This window comes from Musca domestica, unplaced genomic scaffold, assembly GCF_030504385.1.
Source record: "Musca domestica strain aabys unplaced genomic scaffold, Musca_domestica.polishedcontigs.V.1.1 36, whole genome shotgun sequence".
Classification (NCBI taxonomy): Eukaryota; Metazoa; Arthropoda; class Insecta; order Diptera; family Muscidae; genus Musca; species Musca domestica.
The window spans coordinates 678,013-698,485 of record NW_026712318.1 but is presented as its reverse complement, the minus strand read 5'-3'; the positions used below and the strand labels follow the sequence as shown (position 1 = coordinate 698,485).

Here is a 20,473-nt window from a genome sequence, read left to right as displayed (position 1 = left end):
TGCTTATTTAGTATTTCATGAGAGATATAATTATTCAAAATTTTAATTCGCTGCACGGAGTTACTAGAAGTAGTTGGCCTATATATTTCAGCTTCATGCCAGATCTTGTGTTGGTAAACCTATTGGACTCTTATTTCAAATTTTATATGGGTTATCCATATTCAACTTGTTGACCCTTTCTGGGGGAGGTACTTGATAAAGAGGTCCGATATTGTCCATTTTGGCACCTGACCTAGCTCTGATAAAAATATTGGGATTTGCAATGAATGATCCATTCTCATTCTAGGAGGTACATTATTTTATTTTCTGTGAAAATTTCGACCTTTTGTGGGGGAGGTACCAGGAGGAGTAGACCGATATTTCTCATCTTCCAACTCGATCTAAGTTTGATAATAACATTACGATTTATCAAGTTTGGACCGAATCGGATACTCCCTTCGAGGGAGGGAGAGACACTTGTCAAACATTTTTTCTGCCGATAGAAACATTTTGAAAATGTTGCCTCTTTTGTTTGCGTTTTCTGTGGAAATTTTAACTCGTGGACAAAATGCGTACCTCGAATGTGAGAGAAAACAAAATTTACTTTCGTTTGAATGTACATACGCCATTCAACATTGTAGTTTTCATTCATAATTTTCAGTCTTCCCGAAACTTTTTAAAATTTCATCAAATTTTTCTATTTTTAATTTTTAAATGTCATAATTTATTTTTTCGATAAATGTTCTCATTTGTTAGGGATGGGACATATTTTTTCGTTGTTCTGAGAGTGATTTGATTTGAACAACGTACAAATATGAGTGTTCGCTCAGGAAATATTGTGTGAAGAATTAGGTAGTTTTTTCATAGTTAAGGGTCAAACAACGAATAGAGAGCGAATCAAGTGCAGTGGAAACGCCACATTAATTCGTGTACCTAATTCTGAGAGCGAACAACGTTGTTCGGTTTTCAATGGAAACATGCTATTATTTTGCCTTGTTCGACGTTCATATTTAATTTTTAATCAAATAAAAACAATCGATAAGAAAATAATCGATGTAGAGATCTCCACCACACTGTCTCGATTGTGTTGTATTGACGCCGTTACCATTTACTCTAGTTTGGCTTAGTTCTCTGATTGTATTTTCCGATGAGTTTTTTGCAAAATAAATAAATAAAAATACAATAAAATTGCCAAACAGTAATAGAATATAAAGCATCGACAGAAATATACCGACTTTAGAGTATTGCTACATTGAAAACAATGGGCAATATTGCAAAAGGAAATACGGTGGAAAAAAATTACGAATAGAGAAAAAAATTGTGTGCTGCAGAAAGAGCAGGAGCAAAACGAGAAAGACAACATACGTGAAACAGATTGTTAACAACAAGCAAGCAGAATCCTGTGCGGAGGATAGAGATACCTTTTGCAGAGGAATTCACATCATTTATTAATTGTACCCCGGTTACGTCTTCATTGAATAAACACGAAATTGGCAAATATTGAAGAATTCCAGCAACAGGACACCAATAATAACGGCGTCATGTGGGACTCCTCGTCGATGTTCCTGAGCACTTTGACGCCAAAATTTTATGTAGCACTAACGGGGACTTCCAGTCTAATATCGGGTCTCATACTGATATTTGAATGGTGGTATTTTCGTAAATATGGTACATCATTTATAGGTGAGTAGACTGCGAAGGATAATAGAGGAAACCATTTTCTATCAAAATACATAAGTATTTTTATATTAAAAAAGGAGAACATTTTCTTATATCACAAGTGATGACCAATTTATTTTTCCTTTTGTTTTTTTATTTAAAAAAGAACAAGTGTCCATAAACCACATTAGTCCTTGGATAAATGGCAGCGATTCCAATTCAGACTCAAATGGCAATGGCAACAGTGGTAATGGCAGTGCCGGCAATGGTGGAACGTCGAGCAATGGTATTAATGGAAGTTCTGGAAACGGCACCACATCCAGTAGTGGCCAACAAATGCCCGAATGCAAAGTATGGCGTAACCCTTTGAATTTATTTCGTGGAGCCGAATATCAACGTTTCTTTTGGGCCACAAGCAAGGAACCTCTTACCTACTATGATATGAATTTGTCGGCGCAAGATCATCAAACGTTCTTTACGTGTGAAGGCGATGCTCGCAAGGAAGAGTATGAAATAATGCAAACGGCGTGGCGAGAACGCAATCCAGTTCAGCGTATTAAATCGGCACATAATGCCATCGAAATCAATCCCGATTGTGCTCCTGCTTATATACTTTTGGCTGAGGAAGAAGCAACAACCATTGTTGAAGCCGAACGTATACTGCGGACAGCCCTAAAAGTGGCCGAGCAAAATTATCGCAAATCACAGGCAACACAACATCAGGGTTCCGTGGCCGAGGGCATACATCGTCGAGACACAAATGTCCTAATCTATATACGGCGAAGATTGGCCATGTGTGCTCGCAAATTGGGCAAGCTAAAGGAAGCTGCAAAAATGTTCCGTGATTTAACAAAAGAAATTCCATCTATTATGAATGTGTTGAACATTCATGAGAATCTCATTGAAACTTTGCTGGAGATGCAGGCGTATGCTGATTGCCAAGCAGTTTTAGCCAAATACGATGACATTTCCTTGCCCAAGTCGGCCACAATTTGCTATACAGCAGCATTGCTAAAGGCTAGAGCAGTTGCTGACAAATTCTCCCCCGACATAGCCTCGAAACGGGGCCTCAGTCCGGCCGAAATGTGTGCTGTAGAAGCCATACACAGAGCGGTGGAGTTTAATCCTCATGTGCCGAAGTATTTGTTAGAGACAAAGCCACTCATTTTGCCCCCGGAGCATATCTTAAAGCGTGGCGATTCTGAAGCCTTGGCCTATGCTTTCTTCCACCTGAAGCACTGGAAAAATATTGAGGGCGCATTAAACTTGCTTCACTGCACCTGGGAGGGTACATTCCGAATGTTACCGTATCCTTTGGAACGAGGCCATTTATTCTATCCATATCCAACATGTACAGAGTGTGCTGATCGCGAACTATTGCCGGCATTCCATGAAGTTTCCGTCTATCCCAAAAAGGAATTGCCCTTTTTCATACTCTTCACAGCGGGGCTGTGTTCATTCACCGCATTATTGGCTCTCTTAACACATCAATATCCGGAACCCATGGGCTTGTTGGCGCAAACTGTACTTACCTGGATATCTTATCCATTTCAACTGCTCAAGGAACGCATTGAAGCATTTTGGCCTTGCAATCTTTTGCAGCATATATCAAGAGTTTAAAAATTACCAGAGACCCCTGTTTCCTTCTTACCCCAAAGTACACAATAACAAGAAACACCGTATCCATGTACATCACCAAATCCACAATTAATGCTATGTGTTGTCACACACACACACCACGCGCAACCAGCACATTTGTTTCTCGCACAAATTCTCGTTGCAAAAAGCTGGCAAATCTACAAAATTGGTAGAAGTCGGTTGTTTCAGCTAAGTTTTTTATTTCAGTTATTATTTTTTACCGTTATTAGTTATTTTCTTTAAGGCTCCCGCGTGTTCCATTTATTTTTTAATCCCATGAAAACAGTCCATCAACTCCCCACTCAGACGAAATCAATTTGTTTTTACAAAATGATGCTGAGTTTATTTTTATTATTTAATAAAAGAGAGAAAAAAGTATGATTCATTTTATTTATTGTTTTGTTATAATGAAAAATACATTTAATTTTTTTTAATTCAAAAACAATTGAAGCCCTTCCTCCCAAAATGTAAAACATAAGATGAACACAATCTTAAAAAAAATCCATTACAACATAAAATTGAAAAATATATATTGTATTTATAAACAAAAAGTAATAAAACAAATATTCTCAAAATAAATTTACTAAAATTGATTAAACTTATTTTGAAGAAGAAAATATAATGAAGACTGTTATTTATTTGAATAAAGGCGGGCGGGAAAATTTATAATTTATGACGGTACAAATTTCCCTCCACTGTATTATTATTCGATACATTTTCTGTGGAAAATCTTCAAAATACCAAATATAGGGGCTATATAAAAATGTGGACCTATGAGCAATTTTCTGTCATACGAAGAAATATCCATTACGAACTCTAAATACCAATTTGTAAGCAATTCCGGTGAAAAGCAAATCATTAAAATACGGAATATCTGGGCCTTTTCTTGGATGGTGGCTATAAGAAAACGTAGACCAATAATCTGCCAGACAAGGCAGCGCCTATAAACGACCCCAAATACCAAGTTTGAGATAATTCTATTGAAAAATGTAGCAAAAATCATTAAAATGTCGAAAATCTGGAGGTCATATGGGGACCACCAAAACTTTGACCTAAATATACAGTTCTATGCAAAGATGTTGCCTACATGCTGGGTACTCCAACTGCCAGTTTACAGCAAATTCGGCTTAAAATTGTAACTAAAACAATCTAAACCTGACGGTACAGTCATATGGGGTCTATGCGAATACGTGGACCTACTTGGCCAATTTTCAAAATTTATCAAATATATGAAAACAACTATTTGGATATAATTTTGAAAAATTCTGACAGGAAGCGGGCATGGCTTCAGGGCTGTATTTATGTAGTTTTACGAAGCTGTTCTACCTCCTTATTGTACCATGTATAATTCTACTTATTTTTGAAAAAACATTTTAAAATTTTTGACAAATCAATGTGCCCAAGCGTTGATGCATCTTCCTGTATTCTTCTACCATGCTTGGATCCAAAAAAAAAAAAGATCTCCACTGTTTAATATTTAAATTCCCTGACAAAATTGATACAAAACAATTAAAACAGAAGCTATGTTCCAGAACTGCAAGATTTTAAATTTAAATTAAAAGTTTTTACTACGGTAACCACTTTCTCCTTTATGATGTTGATAAAAAATCGCAAAACTAGTAGATTCTTGCAGGTTCTGGATTGAGCAAGAATTTACGGAAGTTGGGTACACTCAGAAAAAAATTGTAATTAGCTGGAGTCTTCACTTTTTTTTTTTTTTTTTTTGTACCATGGATACTTGCAACAACAGACTTAAAATCTATTTAAATGCATCTAAACATTAAATACGTTTTGTAATCTGTTTATACATGTGAACAGTGTCTTTCCCACATGAAATCGATAACACTCCAATGGGTTGTTATCGTTTTGTGACGTTTCTACTTGAAAATACAACTCTGAGTCTGTGTATTAAACTAGGCTTCATTCATAATTTCTATTTATTGATACTCGAATCGAATGTATTTGTTGTTGCTCGTGTAAGTTTTCCAAATAAATCGTAGAAATTACAACGAGAAAACTTGAAAGTAAAATAAAAATTATTAAAAAATATTCCTACCAACCAAGTAAGTACAACAATTTAAAAGTAATTATGGAATTTAATAGAAAAAATGGATATATTTTCATTAATAATATTAAGCCACACCCTAAACTTACATTTGACTTGGCTAAGCTTGGGGAGTGTCTCAATGTTTTCATTGTATTTCAATTAACAATGTGTCAGATTCCGAGCCACGAGTAAAGTGTTTAGTTTTTGTTTAAATTTTCTGTCTTTATCCAATTGGAAGTTTAATTCTTTAATTTCTGTTTCTTTTTCCAGGCTTGAATGTAAGAAAACGTTCCCAGATCAAAAAATTCCGATTTGAATTGTCACCATCCAAGCGCAAATGTACCAACACATGCATACACACAAACTCGCCTTTACGTTGGAGCTGTTTATGAATTTATTACAACAATAGAACAGCATTCTTGTTGTTGTACTAAAGAAATATTTCGTTTTCTTCATCGCTTCTACTTCTTCTGCCTATCATTTTGGCTTCTATCGCCACCACTGGGGTGATTGTGTACTACGCCACATACTATGTCAACAATCGACGAACGTACAGCCTACAAAAATAATCCCTATTTCACTGGACACATTTATGGAAATTTCTCACCGTTTTATGTGACCATAGCTGTCTGTACGGTTGTTTTTAGTGCAATAATTTTGATCAATATCATACTTGGTTGCTGTTCAAAGCATCGTAAATACTGGCAGGATAGACATACAGGCAATCGTTGGCTCGTATCAATTTGGTCGGCAACGCCACATAATCAACCACCATTGGATTTGACAGAATTGAAAGACGCATCGTATTTCCAAAAGCTGCAGGTTAGTAGAGCATGTGCATGTGGTTTGTAATTAAAAGGAAGTATTGAGGATTTCGTCTGAGTGGGGTTTTGTTTCCTGAAAAACAAATACTTTTTGAGGTATCTCCCTGTTCAAACAAATAGGTCATGAATTGGTCTATATTGCAAATAGCCCGATATAACAATACCACCTGCCTTTATGCATATTAATGGCTTGAATGGCATATTAATGGTTCCTTGATTCAGGCACACAGTGCATTGGAAGAGTGATCCATATTCAAAATTGTCCTATGTTAGCATCAAATTAGGGAAATCTTGACCCTTCATCTTTTCGAAATGCACATCGATGTGTAAACTCTGATCCAAATCGGTAACCACGCATATGATGATGTAGATGAAGGAACTTCAAACAGGGTAATATCGACACAAGTCTCGTCTATAGTTTTTTTTTATTTTTATTGTGGGCAGTGGACTGATGCTACAAATATCTGCACCAAATTCAAATATTGCGATTTGCAAAGTTTGAACTACATCGGATACTCTTTTAGCTTCAGTTAAGATACACAGTTTTAGGAATTAGCGAGATAAACGAGAAGGGGTAAACGATCGATATAACCCTCATCTACGTTTAAAAATATTACGATGATCAAATTGCACCAAATCGACATGTAGACAGAGAGACTGACGGATATGTATAAATCGACTCTAGATGTCTCAGAGCCAGATTCGTTGAAAGTGACATGGTGTTTAAGATTTTTTATTATACCCTCCACCATAGTATGGAGGGTATATTAAGTTTGTCATTCCGTTTGTAACACCTCGAAATATACATTTTAGACCCCAAAAATTATGTATTCTTGATCAGCTTATGCTTATAATTCTACGTCGATTTAGCGATGTCCGTCCGTCTATCTGTCTGTGGAAATCACTCTAGCTTCCGAACGAATTGAAGTAGATTGCTAAAATTTTACTCAAATGTATATTATGTCTGCAGGACTTTTGATATTGAAAATGGGTCATGTAGGTCCACGCTTTGGTATAGCCCCCGTATAATGGTACCTCCTGATATTCGTTATTTTGATTATTTTAGCGACATTATTCACCGGAGTTGTTTCAAATTTGGTCTTTGAAGTTCGTAATGGATACTACAGCCTAGAACAGAAAATTGAAGTTTCGCATTTGAATATTGTAATGGCTTATGACATGTCGTCGTATAGACCCTAATGTAACAGCAACATTCGGTATTTTTAAGATTTTAAAAATTTAAGAATAATTTTTAACGGATTTCATTGTTTTTGCGAGTTGTTAAATTCGTTCGGCCCGGCCGAACTTACAGCTTTTTTACTTGTTTTTGTAAAGCACATTATTACCATATCGAATGATATTAACCCTATGTAGCCACACGGCTGACAGTACAAACGTCATGGTTTACCATTTGTATGTACCACGCTACACAAACTGTAATCCGAGTTTATATATGAGTAGAACAATACCCATTTCGATGAAGAAAATTACAAAATGCGAAAGAAAAACGCCAATTCAAAAAAAAAAAAAAATGAAAATCTAATTTTTAGTTGTGTTTTTCTTTCGGAATTACTTACGTATCGTTTTACAGAAACAATCCCAATATATTCTTCATACATTGTCTACAAAAAAAAAACTTTTCAATTTTATTAAAATATGTTAAGATTTATATATATAAGACGAATTAAACATTTAAAAATCATTTCCTTGCCGCCATGATATATTTTTAAAAAATTCAATATCTTATTTTTCTTTTATAGCCCGCACAACGCATTTTTCCTGAAGATATCGAGGCGCAAGGTGAAGAAGTACCCATACATCAGTATCAGCAACAACAACACCAAAGTCGTCCCCCACGCCCCGAAGGACGAAGTCTACACCAACAGCAAAGGCATCGTGAGGAGTACGTTGAATTACAAACCAAACGTGAAAGCGATATATAAATTTGAAAGAAGCTAATTCAAAGAAGAATACAACAACATATCAACTTGTTTTTTTTTAAGACTAAAACAAAAAAAAAAAAAATGGCATTTATTATCTTGTATCCAGCCGTTGCAGCTTTAGCCCTTTTTATTGTCAGTGTTATAATAATTATGTTACGTTTTGGCCCACGTCTCTGCGGGCTACGTCATCACGCCTTGCCCGATCGAGAAGATTGGCAAGATCGGGCCTACGAACATGAAATAAGTTATGCCTGATATTAGCAAGGGGGTTTTCTTTAAATAATTTCCAAAAACAAATTGTTTACATTCCATTCGATAGTTACGAATGTCTTCGTTTGCCACAATTTTAATTTTTTTGTGTTAAGTGCCTTAATATAAAATCGATTCTACTCTTTATTTTAAAAATTGAACTGAAGACATTTGAAAAAAATGTTTACCACCCTTTCCGTCCATTTATTGCAACCCAAAAGAATCTCCCCTTATCTTAGGAAGACTTCTTTGCTTAGTCCTTAAGCTAACAAATTACATCGATTAATGAATATATATTATACAATTTACAAATTTTACATATTTACTAACATTTACACAATGCATTCTATGTATCCACAATTTTATGAGTTCGTGTTTTATACACGAAAAATAAAGTATGTTTAAAATAACATTTCTGAAATTTTTTTTATTGAAGATTCAGAGAGTAAGTATGATAGTTTTTTACCACCACATCACCCTAAAGATGTATTTTATTCCCTAGTTTGATTTATTAAATTAAAGAACACACACTTCTGAATAATTAAAAGGTATAATCATGTATTTATTCATTGTTCATCGACTATAAACAATTTAAATTTTACTTTTAAGGTCTATTCGTTCTATACTCACGAGGAATGCCTATTGCAAAACATTTGCATTTAAGTGGATTTTAATTAAAATCAAGTTTATAACATTTCTTAATAATTAGTGTTACAGCTAAAATAAATATGTATTTGACTACATTAACAATGTGTTAGAGCCACTTATAAGTATGTACTTTAATACTTGTCAGTTGTATCGTTAAGAACCACCAAATGCAGATACCAGTGTTGCTGTAAAGAAAAGAAAAATTAATAGTTTATTACAATTTAATTATAAGCAATATATATGTATATGAATATACAAGTAAAATAGTATCAGTCGGTTTTGCCTACAGATGTATACCCCCCGCTTTGAGTTATCCTTGTTCAAACTGTTGACCCTTTATGTGGGAGGTTCCGAAGCAGTTGGACAATATTGACCAATTTGTATCTGACCTAAGTCAGATTTAAATATTACAACGTGCCATATTTGGGCTATATCGACTACTTCCTATACTTTATATGAGATATTAGATTTTTGGAAAATGTGAAAATATGCGAAAGGTAACAGTGTTCAATTTTCATAATTCATCTAATATAGAGAAAAACATTGGTATGTGCAAAATTGAAAGGAAATCGAACCTTTATATCCAATTTTATGCGAAATAATAAATTTCGATAAAGCACATATTCATATCAGATTTCTGGTAGCAGAAGGGGTTGGCAGGCCTTGCGTTAGCAAAAACATTAGGATTTATGAAATATAAAGAGAGTTGAATGCTTATTTCGCTTTCTTAGAGCGTTTTGTTTTTCAAAATCTTGAACCCTATGTGGGGGAGGTGCCAGAAGAAATGGTCCGATTTGTACCATTTTTAAAACAGATATTGTGTTGATGGAAATATCGTGATGTGAAAAGTCTGAATGGAATTGGATGTTAATTTCGTGTTATATGAGCTTCACGAATATTCAAAATTTTTTTCCTTTGTGGGGAAGGTACCAGAAGGAGTGGACCGATATATTCCATCTTCACACCAGACCTTGGGTTAATAAAAATATTGTGATGTGTATAATTTGAAGAGAGCCGAATGCTTATTTTGGATCTTATGATCGTTTTGGTTATTAAAAACTTCGATTCTTTGTGGGAGAGGTACCAGAAGGAATGGTCTGCTCTCTACCATCTTTTTAACAGAACTTATTTTTATGAAAATATTAAGATGTACCAAGTCTGAATGGAATCTGATATTAATTTCGTGTTTTATGAGCTTCATGAATATTTAAAGTATTGACCCTTTGTGGGGATGGTACCAGAAGGAGTAGACCGATATATAATTATTCAAAATTACTTGATGGAGTGGGCCGATATTGCCCATTTTCTCACCTGACCTAGCACTGATGCAAATATTAGAATTTGCAAAGTTGGAGCAAAATCGTATTATCCTTCTCTTTTTGTGCAGTAAATTATTTTCTTTGAAAATGTTGACATTTTGCGGGGAGGTAGTAGAAGGAATGGAGCGATATTCACCATCTCCGAACTCGATCTACGTTTGATAATAATATTACGATGTACCAAGTTTAGATAAAATCGGATAGTCCCTTCGAGAGTTATCGAAGGACGCACGGACATCGTTAGATCGACTCCAAATGTACTGAAAAGGATTTGGTCCAAAGAGATCTAGGATCTAAAATCGTTATTTCGAAGAGGTATGTTTTGGCCGTATCAAATGGCCATATTGCAGATTGTATATACAAAATACAGAAAACGCCTTAAAGTATACTATAAGATGATAAAGATAAATGTGAGGTCATGCATAGTACTCTAACACGATGTTCCAGGTGGCCTTTATGAAAACTGGCATATGTGGAATATATCATATCGACCAACTAAAATGTCCCCATTGCACATAAAAAAAACAGTACGCCTCTTTTAGACCGACCAATTTCGAAGGCTAAATTTTCGCTTAACACCACATCATAGAGTAATGGATATATATGGAAAATAAAATGCTTTCATATTTTTTTTTCGAAAAAAAAAATCGAATCAGTAGATGTTTTCCAGTTAGTTGATACTCAAGCCTCTCATATCTTAAACGTGAAAATATAGATATTAAAAGATATTTCTGAACTGAAAACACGACGATATCGAAGAGAAAAAATCAAACAACCAACAACTAGGGAACCATCTTGTTGTGGGCGAAGAAACTAACATGGCATTGTCTAGACATTAATTAGTCGATGGCCCCCCTTCACTTACCGATCAATATAACCAGAATAATAGCAATTATAATGGCAATAATAATTTTTGTCTTCATGTGGGCCCACCACTTTTCCCGTTTCAATGTAACAGCTGTTGTTTGAAATGTCGAGGCTTGTTGTTCCAGTGCTTCGGCGGTGGCATTTAGATCCTCCAGTTTTTCTTGGCGGTCCATTACCTTGGTGACATTTTTGTACATTATCTCGACAATTTCGTCGGCCTGTTTTTGGGTCTGTTGCAGTAGTTCCGGAGTTCGGTAACTGGAATTATAACAGAAGGTTATTTATGTTCTAGAATTTCTCTGGAAAATACTAACTACTGAGATAGATTAGTAAGACTTTTTTAGTTTATATTTAACTAACCACATAGTATATGTACATGTACATACATATGTACCTAATATACTACAACTTACTCTGCCTCATCGGAAATTTTTTTGGAATAGTAAAGATTTTCATATAGGCATTCATCGGCCAGGTTGCTTTGTTTATCTGTTGCCATGTTTTCAGTTCCGTTTTCCTGTTATTTAATGTGTTGCCTTTTTTGTGTTGTTTTTGTTTTTACTCGATTTTAATGAGTTTAATTCCCTTTTACATTGAAAGACTACAACTACTGGCAATACAATACTAATTTTTTCACCGAACGAGCAGCTGATGTTGTACGATGCTGACTCATTTATGTGCGACCCGCAAAATCTTTCCAAGTGAAACTTCGTGACTTCTATAACCGACCGATCTGTTTATACTGAGATCAAAAAGTTCTTTCGAATAATATTTGTTTTGAGATAAATATACATGTTCGCATGTATGTACGTAGTCTCATTCTCATCTCGTGAGAATTCATTGGGTTTTTTTCTCATGTTGGGCTTTCCCTCGTCTTTGTTGTTGTTTTGTGAATATAATCGAGAGAACACACAAAATGAATACATCAATAATGCTATCATGCTTAGGTAGGCGGAGAGCAGTAAAAAGCCGCCAAAAATGATCCAATAAGTAGATGTCAGATTGTAATTTTCGCCATCGTTCTGCGAAGGTAGATTAGTAAAGCATTTATACAAAGCTAGCTGTATACAGTGAACGTAGAAAAAAGTCAGCGAAAATGAAATTTCAAAAGGAAAGCGGGAAAATTTTAAGAAATAAATGGAATGTTGTCTTAACATTGATGAAAAGGCTGAAGTAAAGATCTTAAAAATTTGCGATAAAAGCCGGACAAGTTCTTTGAACATTTTTGTCGTTATCAACAAATGTCGATTGCCGTTATCAAATGTAGGGCATCTTCAGTTTTTTTTCTCATAATTGAAACATGAATGATCTTATAGACGAAGAACGCTTGCAAATCATTGAATTTTATTATTAAAATACGTGCTCGCAAATAAGCAAAATTGTTGATTTTGGATCAGACAGAAGCATTACAAAAGCTACCAATCCATCAATGCATTCAGGAATCGGGCCGTACTTCTTCAAAAATGCTGCCAATCGTAATGTAATTGAGAATGTTGAGCGCTACCTTGAGATTGTATCCAATTTTTTCTCAAAATGCAAGAGCTTGACATTCATGACAAGGGGTTTCAACAAGACGGTACCATATGGCACACGGACACAATGGTCTCATTGAGAGGCGAGTTCGGTAAACATCTTATTTCACGTTCGGGACCGGTCAATTGGACGTCTAGATCACCTTCACCTAACCCCTTCAGACTATTGATGGTTAGGCTATGTTTAAGCGTATGCCTATACAGACGGGCCCGCTTCAACTGACGCATTGGAAGACAGCAATGAAATAAGAAACAATGAATACCTTACGAATAAATATCTTACGAAATATTGGAAAAACTATCCCAAAATTACACTCAGTGGATGATTTTTGGAATTATTTTTCGGAAAGTTCTATTATATGTCCATATCAGAGACAAATTCGAAGTTGACCTACTTGTCCTCGAAAACACATTCCATCGTTTTCAAGAATTTCACTTGATTATTGCCGTGGGTTTCTATGTCATCTCTTAATTGTCACCTATCTTTTTATTATGGAACAATTTTCAACTGACAAATATCCTACAGTTCACGATATTTTTAATAGTTTAGAATTGAGTGACTTCAATATTTTCACTCAGACGCCTGAAACGGTATAGTTTCGTCTGATCAGATTTTTTTTCGATAATAAGCGAGGAGAGCATTCCTTTGTCCATGCTCTAGACAAGAGGGCAAATTTTCTCATTTGATATGTAAGAACTTTCGATCGAAATGAATTTCTGCATGCTCATTTTAAATTGATAGAAATTGACATTTTGATACAACATTCCATATTTAGTTGTTTCTATTGAAATTTTCCATTAAATCTTCCAATTTTATCGCATGGTAGAATTTTTAAGCCAGATTGAGTTCATGTGACATCACTTCGCCTGATTCTCTTTATTGGCTTTGAACATTAAATCTTGCAAATTCCTACAGGCGTGCTAATGTCCATGATCACCTAAAATATACTCAACATTTCCTTTTAACTTTTCATTCCGTCTGACTCTCCCAATGGACATGCGATGCTTTGGGTTTATTTTGCGAAATTTTATTCGGCACTTTATGTAGGTTTATATAAATGTATAATTTACAATTGACTATTTTCAATAACATTTTAACTATGGGAATATTGGTGTTCATCACGAAGCATTCAGGTATAATGGGAAACTTGTTATTAACAATTAAATGCACTGAATAGTCAATAATACACTGGAGTCCAATGATTCAAAATAGCTTTTATATTTTTAGATTCAAATACGATCAAATAAATTGTTGTATAAAAACTCTAATTGGTAACAAACTAACTTTTCCTTTGGTGAAGTCGCTTCCATTTTTTTATGTTTTTTTCACACAGATTGGATTTGAATCGTTCATCCGACTGCCAACATATCTAGTTGGCCTCTACGTTTAAACTGATTTGTTGCTTGTTTTGTTTTACTTTCGTTGATGTCTAAAATGACTTCCCTTTTGCACTTTTAATTGTATTCGTCCGTTCGGATGTTCATTGTGTTAGAAGCTACAACATGATGGCGTGCATTTAAGGTAAACTGAAAATTACAATAACAAAACTTTGGTGACTGAAGGAAAACTATGTCATTCTTAGCACTAGGTGAGGCGGCGTTTCTTAGTTTGGAAATATCAAAAACTATTAAAAATTGTATAAATAGTTATTAATAAACAAAAATGATAAATGAACACTGTTCTACAGTTATTCGTGAATTGATAAATTATTGCTGTCACACAAGGAGAGAGTATATATTGAAATCTTTCCATTATTACATTAAGTTAGCTGAATATATTTAGAACATATTTATGCACTTGCCATAATACCAATAATATCTCCTTGTCTATATCTTGACCCGATGTTTAACAAGGGGTCATTACTCTCCTATGAACTCTCTTTCTCTCATATTTTAGACACCTATGAATGATGTTGTAAACCTTATTTCAGATCTATTTTGAAAATCAATAGTTCAGTGTATAAAAGTGTAAGCGGCCAAACAAACAGACATGTCACTAACTTAACACCTACCATTTGAACTGCGCAGTAACGGCATTTCCAATAATACTAATACAACAATAATTGTGTCTGTTTAATTTCAAATAACATCATGTCCACGAAATATAATGACCAACTTCATACGACCGAAAGGATAATGACCCACGGAAATTCCACAAATAGCTCTAGTCATCAAACTATTTTCGGATGAGTCACTATTTCGATTTGAACAGAGGAAAGAGGCAAATGTTATTGAGAAAAGAATTCCAAGGAAAGATGGGAAAGGATGGTCATTTAATTAGGAGGCAAAATTGGTAATTTATTTAAGTGAATGTAATTTCTTTGGAAATATTCAAAAGAAAAGAAAGCGCTTTCATAGAAATATTCAATCATCATTTTATATATGCATTGAGAGAAGAAAATCGCATGTATAATACAGGCAGTATCGTTTTTTCGGATTTATACTAAAAAAGATAGTTATCTATACTGCTTTAAAACATGGTTAGGATCTTCAAAATATAAATGTTACGGCTGCACCATAGCTGGAAATGATATTGATCTATTGTTTCTTATCTTTTGTAATTATTAAAATTCAGATGTAGTAAAAAGGAGATTATAAGAATTTAGGAAAGGTGTCAAAAGAAGAAATATTTAACGCAAATTTTTACTATACATTTCAGAATATACTACAATATATCATATATCATCGAAATAAAGGTTTTGGACTCTAGGTCTCTTTGGACCAAATCCGTTTCAGGACGTTTAGAGCCGATCTAGCGATGTCCGTCCGTCTGCCTGGCTGGCTGGTGCGCACGATAACTCTCGAAGGGAGTATCCGATTTGATCCAACTTGGTACATCTTAATATTATTGTCAAACTTACATCGAGTTCGGAGATGGACAATATCGGTCTACACCTTCCGGTACCTCGACCCAAAATTTCAATATTTTCAAAGAAAACAATTCACTGCACAGAAAGAGAAAGGATAATCCGATTTTGCCCTAAATTTGCATATAATAATATTTGCATCAATGCTAGGTCAGGTGCGAAAATGGGCAATATCGGTCCACTCCATCAAGTACCTTCTCCACAAAAGGTCAAAATTTTGAATAATAACAACTCTTACAAAATGTGATGTAAGAGTCCGATTATCTTCAAATTTCAGACATCCCAATATTTTAATTAACCCAAGATCTGGTGTTAAGATGGAATATATCGGTCCACTCCATCAAGTACCTCCCCCACAAATGGTTAAAATTTTGAATAATTACAACTCTTATAAAATGTGATGTAAGAGTCCGATAGTCTTCAAATTTCACATATCTCAATATCTATATTAACGCAAGGTCTGGTGTTAAGATGGAATGTATCGGTCCGCTCCTTCTGGTACCTCCTCCACAAAAATTCGAAATTTTCAAAAAATATATTCTTTGCACAGAAAAAGAAACGATAATCCGATTTGGCTCCAACTTTGCGAATCCTAATATTTGCGTCAGTGCTACGTCAGGTGCGAAAATGGATTATATCGGTCCACTCCATCAAGTACCTCCCCCACAAAGCTCATATAAAATGTGATGTAATAGTCCAATAATTTTATTAACCCAAGGTCTGGTGCCAAGATGGAATACATCGATCCACTCCTTCTGGTACCTCGCCCACAAAAGATCGAAATTTTCGAAAAAAAAAAAACAAAAAACATATTTTTTGCAATAATTCGATTTTACTCTTACTTTACAAATCCTAATATTTGCGTCAGTTCTAGGACGATAGAGATCGGATCATTCCTTCTGGTACCTCCCCCACAAAGGATCAATGTTTTGAATTACTAAAACGTTTATATAATCCGAAATAAAGACTCAAATCCCCCAAAAAGGCTCAAAATTTTAAATATGCATGAAATTCATAAAACACAAAATTAACATCCGATTCCATTCAGACTTGGTACATCTCAATATTTCCATCAACACAAGATCTATTATAAAAATGGTCGAGATCTGACCATCTCTTCTGGCATCTCCCCCACGTAGGGTTCTAGATTTTGAAAAACAAAACGCCCAAAAAAGCGGAATAAGCATCCAACTCTCTTCAAATTTTATCATCTTGTGAAGATGATATATATCTGCGAACCCCTTCTGGGTTACCTAAAAGGGTTACAATTTAAAATACTTATATCAGTCATAACTTGCGACACAAGTCTGCGATTCTTTACAACTTGCTATATCTAAATATTTATCTTAATTAGAAATCTGATATGAGTATGTAATTTATTGAAATTTATCTTTTCGCATGAAATTGGATATAAATGTTCGATTTTCTTCAAATTTTGCCCATACCAATATTTTTATTTGTATTAGAGGAAGAACGAAAATGGAATACTTCGGTCCACTGTATCTATTACCTCACTCATATTTCCACATTTCCAAAAATTTGCACATATCTTATATAAAGTGAAGGAAGTAGTTGGTATAGTCCAAATCTGGCACGTTGTTATGTTTATATCAGTCTTAGGTCAGATACAAATTGATCAATATTGGCCAATTGCTTTGGAACCTCCCCCATAATGCGTCAACAGTTTGTATAATCAGAACTCATGGCTGGGGGCATACATCTGTCGACCAAACCGACTGATAATATTTTACTTGTTTTTGACAGAAGCCAGCCTGATTTTAGTTATTGCGAGGGTCCACATATCTGTTCTATGGTCTAACAATTTTGAAATACGAGCCCAAACTGTAGGATCAAGCCGGAAAAATTGAGAGTAGAGCTGAGGAACAAGATTGATTATTCAACATTCAACCTTAAAAAAAAACAACGGCATTTAAAAATTTTTTCAAACATTTTATTATTTTTTTGTTGCATTTTTTACATTTTTCTCATTTTTTGTTTTGAAATATTTTTTGTATTTTTACTTTTGTTGTTGTTGTTTTTTGTTTTCTTTATAATTAAATATAAGTCTTACTTTCAAGTACAATCATTAATAATAATTTATAATTCCTAAATAATAAAAAAATGTATGAGAAAAAAAACTAATGGTAGAACATATCATTATAAATTAAAATAGTAAAATTGTTTAAAAAATAAGAAAATTACAAAATTTAGGAAAAAAGAGAATTGGACCAAGGGTTTTTAGATTTGCAAAAACGGGTGAATTTCTAACAAAATCCAAAAAAAGGGGGAAGGGCAGAATCGAAAACGTTTGTGTGTTAACAACGAAAAAGTGAAAGCAACAGTAGCATGTAACAAGATATCAATTGTAATGGATCATCATTATTATTATTAATATTTTAATTAATTTGTTCATATACACAAAATGTTTTGCAAATAATAGAATGTTGACAAATATTTGATTTTATTATACAATTCTTTTTCTTGGATTTACATGTCAGTAGGTGGTGGTGGTGCTGTTTGGTTTTTTTGTTTAATAAAATAAAATACAAATATTTTTATTGTTTGCCAAAACGGAAATAAGAAAAACTAGCAAGGAATATATTTGAAGATCGCCATAAAGGACATGGTATTGAAGAGAAAAACAAAAACGTATAAACATGATATAATTTTTTTTATTGAAAATATAGAGGACATACCATTTTTTGCTTGAGACACGAGCCTTTTTTCCTTTAAGTATTTTGTAAAATTAACTGTAGAACATAATTTGAGTGGTTGATGAAACAATAACCAATAACAATAAATGTGGATATTTCGTTTTTTTTTAATTATGTTATGCGATCCAACAAAATAAATTCCAAGAGTTTCCCTTTTGTCTTTACATTATGTATCAATATGTTTCATTTTTTTGGTTTTTGTAAAAATATGTATTTATGTCATTTTCAAAATAGTGGGTACGTTCTGTTTTTACACTTGTTTTTATTTCTAACAAAATAACGCAGACTAATAATAAAAATTAAAAAATCAAATACATACATGGTGTTCAAACAAAAAGTACGTAACGCAATGGAAAATATTTTGCGAGTCCCTATCTCCTTTTTTATCCGCAAATTCGGATTTTGTTTGTGAAAACGTAACTTTTTATTTAAAACACCAATACCCCTTTAATTTACAGCTAAGAATACCTTTTAATTTACATGGTTTTCTGCAATTTCAAATCAAAACTATTTCAAATGCCTATACACCAATGGACATAAATGCATTTCAAAGATATGACCATGTTTACAATCAGGCTGCGTTATTTTGTTATTCTCTTTTTTGGTATATTTTTCCGTCATTATTATTTTTTTTGTTGGTTTTAATTTACAGCTCTTCGTTTTGTATAAAAATAAATACCAAAAAAAAAATTCTGGGCCAACAAATGTTGTTTCAAAAAATTGTTTATTTTCTTGTTCTTTGTATTCGCATTACTGCTGCTGTTGCTGCTGCTTGCTGCCTGATTCCAGTCAGATTTCTTTCTGCACTTGACAGTGTGTATGTGTGTTTGTGTCTGAGAGGACAGGATAGGGAACTTAATTGTTAATATATCTCACATACAATAAAACTGTTTTGGAAAATGTTTCGATTTGTTAAAAACTTTTCTCGGCTTTTCAAAAAGGTTCGGTTTTGTTTGTTTGTTGCTGTTGTTGTTCTCTTTTTTCACTTCTTGTTTTTTATGTAAAAATATAGTTTTTTGTTGATTTTATTTTTTTTTTCAATTTTTATAACAATATTTTTCAAAGATTTTTTTTTTCAATTTTTTTCTTGGTTTAAAGAGATTTCCATTTTTTTGTAAGTTTTTCTTTTCTTTTTTTTTGGATATCTGTTGGTTTTTTTCTTTCTTAATTTCGTTTCGTTCGTATGTTTATTTCTTTGTGTTTTTTTGTTTTATTTAACTAATTATGCCTTTTTGAATGAATTGTTGTTGTTGTTTTTCGGTGATTCATTTCAAATAAAATGGTAAAAAAAACTTTTAAGCTTAACAATTAATTATAGTTTTTTCTTTCTTTCTTTTGTAGTTGTAATGGTAACATTTTCGTTGGGGAAGGGTTTGTTTTCTCTTTTAGTTTTCTTTTTCCTTTTTGTTGATAGTTGATTTGATGATGCAAATGATAAAGTTTGTTTGTTTGTGTGTTTGTTTCTTTTTCAAAAGGGATAAAAGGAGTAGTGCCAATGACATGGTGATAGTCTAGTTTTATTTTTTTTTTAGAAAATAGAAAAGAGAATGAAAGGATATTAGTTATTGGCTCATAAAATAATAATAAATTAGTAAATATCGAGGTGTTTAGAGTATGCATATCGAAATATTCGATACCAATAAAGAAAATAAAATGGAAGTGTATGTATTTTATTACCTATCATTATGAGGCAGCGCTAGCCAGCAATTCAGAAAATGCCTTGTCTAAACAATTTTTGAGCTCAGCATAAGTAACAATTAGAACTGATTGTTCATCACGGGACATGAGTTGAACCTGGAAAGAAAAGGGGAAAAATACGTCATTAGTGTACAAACAAAAGTCAATAAATAAAGTCCAATACAAAATCAAAAGGAATTTTTAACGTCCGGTTTTAAATAAAGAGAGAGCAACTAAACTAGCTAAAACATAAAACAACTAGCAAGTGCCAGCTACTTCGTCATCAAAAAGTATACCTTAATATATGTATATATATGTTCTTGATCAGCGTAAAATTCTAAGACAATTTAGCACTGTCCGCCGGTCCGTCTTTTGTAATAGGAAGCTCAAATTTTGCACAGATCAGTCTTTTGTCTGCAAGCAGGTCAAGTTCGAAGAAGGGGTTATATCGGTCCACCATATCGTATAGCCCCCATATAACGGTACCCCCCGATATTTGGTGTTTTGATG

General features: G+C 33.6%; 5 protein-coding genes across 15 annotated transcripts in view; 3 read left to right on the top strand and 2 right to left on the bottom strand.

The window, feature by feature from the left end:
- The first annotated feature begins 1,079 nt into the window (after positions 1-1,079).
- LOC101894805 (protein ST7 homolog) lies at positions 1,080-3,654 on the top strand. Its single transcript, XM_005180293.4, has 2 exons — positions 1,080-1,662; positions 1,805-3,654. The coding sequence occupies exons 1-2, from the start codon at positions 1,521-1,523 to the stop codon at positions 3,256-3,258; spliced, it is 1,596 nt and encodes a 531-aa protein (XP_005180350.2). The 5' UTR covers positions 1,080-1,520; the 3' UTR covers positions 3,259-3,654.
- A 1,528-nt stretch (positions 3,655-5,182) lies between these two features.
- LOC101895132 (uncharacterized) lies at positions 5,183-8,126 on the top strand. The gene is made up of 3 exons (XM_005180295.3): positions 5,183-5,339; positions 5,594-6,145; positions 7,908-8,126. Exons 2-3 carry the CDS (start codon positions 5,855-5,857, stop codon positions 8,088-8,090), a joined length of 474 nt encoding a protein of 157 aa, XP_005180352.1. The 5' UTR covers positions 5,183-5,339; positions 5,594-5,854; the 3' UTR covers positions 8,091-8,126.
- A 45-nt stretch (positions 8,127-8,171) lies between these two features.
- Positions 8,172-8,749, top strand: LOC101894971 (uncharacterized). Its single transcript, XM_005180294.4, has one exon. It carries the CDS (start codon positions 8,172-8,174, stop codon positions 8,343-8,345), a length of 174 nt encoding a protein of 57 aa, XP_005180351.1. The 3' UTR covers positions 8,346-8,749.
- A 128-nt stretch (positions 8,750-8,877) lies between these two features.
- LOC101895302 (vesicle-associated membrane protein 2) lies at positions 8,878-14,141 on the bottom strand. Of its 2 annotated transcripts, none has more exons than XM_059126008.1 (3): positions 13,991-14,141; positions 11,172-11,431; positions 8,878-9,172 (listed from the first exon to the last, which is right to left on the bottom strand). In XM_059126008.1, exons 1-3 carry the CDS (start codon positions 14,014-14,016, stop codon positions 9,141-9,143), a joined length of 318 nt encoding a protein of 105 aa, XP_058981991.1. In that variant the 5' UTR covers positions 14,017-14,141; the 3' UTR covers positions 8,878-9,140. The 2 variants fall into 2 exon arrangements, with proteins under 2 accessions (XP_058981991.1, XP_005180353.2); XM_005180296.4 differs by lacking the exon at positions 13,991-14,141 and adding an exon at positions 11,587-12,060.
- Positions 14,142-18,011: 3,870 nt separating this feature from the next.
- The window catches only part of LOC101895716 (PAN2-PAN3 deadenylation complex subunit PAN3-like), an 88,608-nt gene continuing 86,146 nt past the window's right edge, over positions 18,012-20,473 (bottom strand). For all 10 annotated transcript variants that reach the window (XM_059125997.1, XM_059125999.1, XM_059126003.1 and 7 more), the window contains 2 exons: positions 19,964-20,080; positions 18,012-19,797 (listed from right to left, as the gene is read on the bottom strand). In XM_059125997.1, coding sequence (XP_058981980.1) covers positions 19,970-20,080 — 111 coding nt within the window. In that variant the 3' untranslated portion in view covers positions 18,012-19,797; positions 19,964-19,969. The remainder of the gene's footprint in view (positions 19,798-19,963; positions 20,081-20,473) is intronic.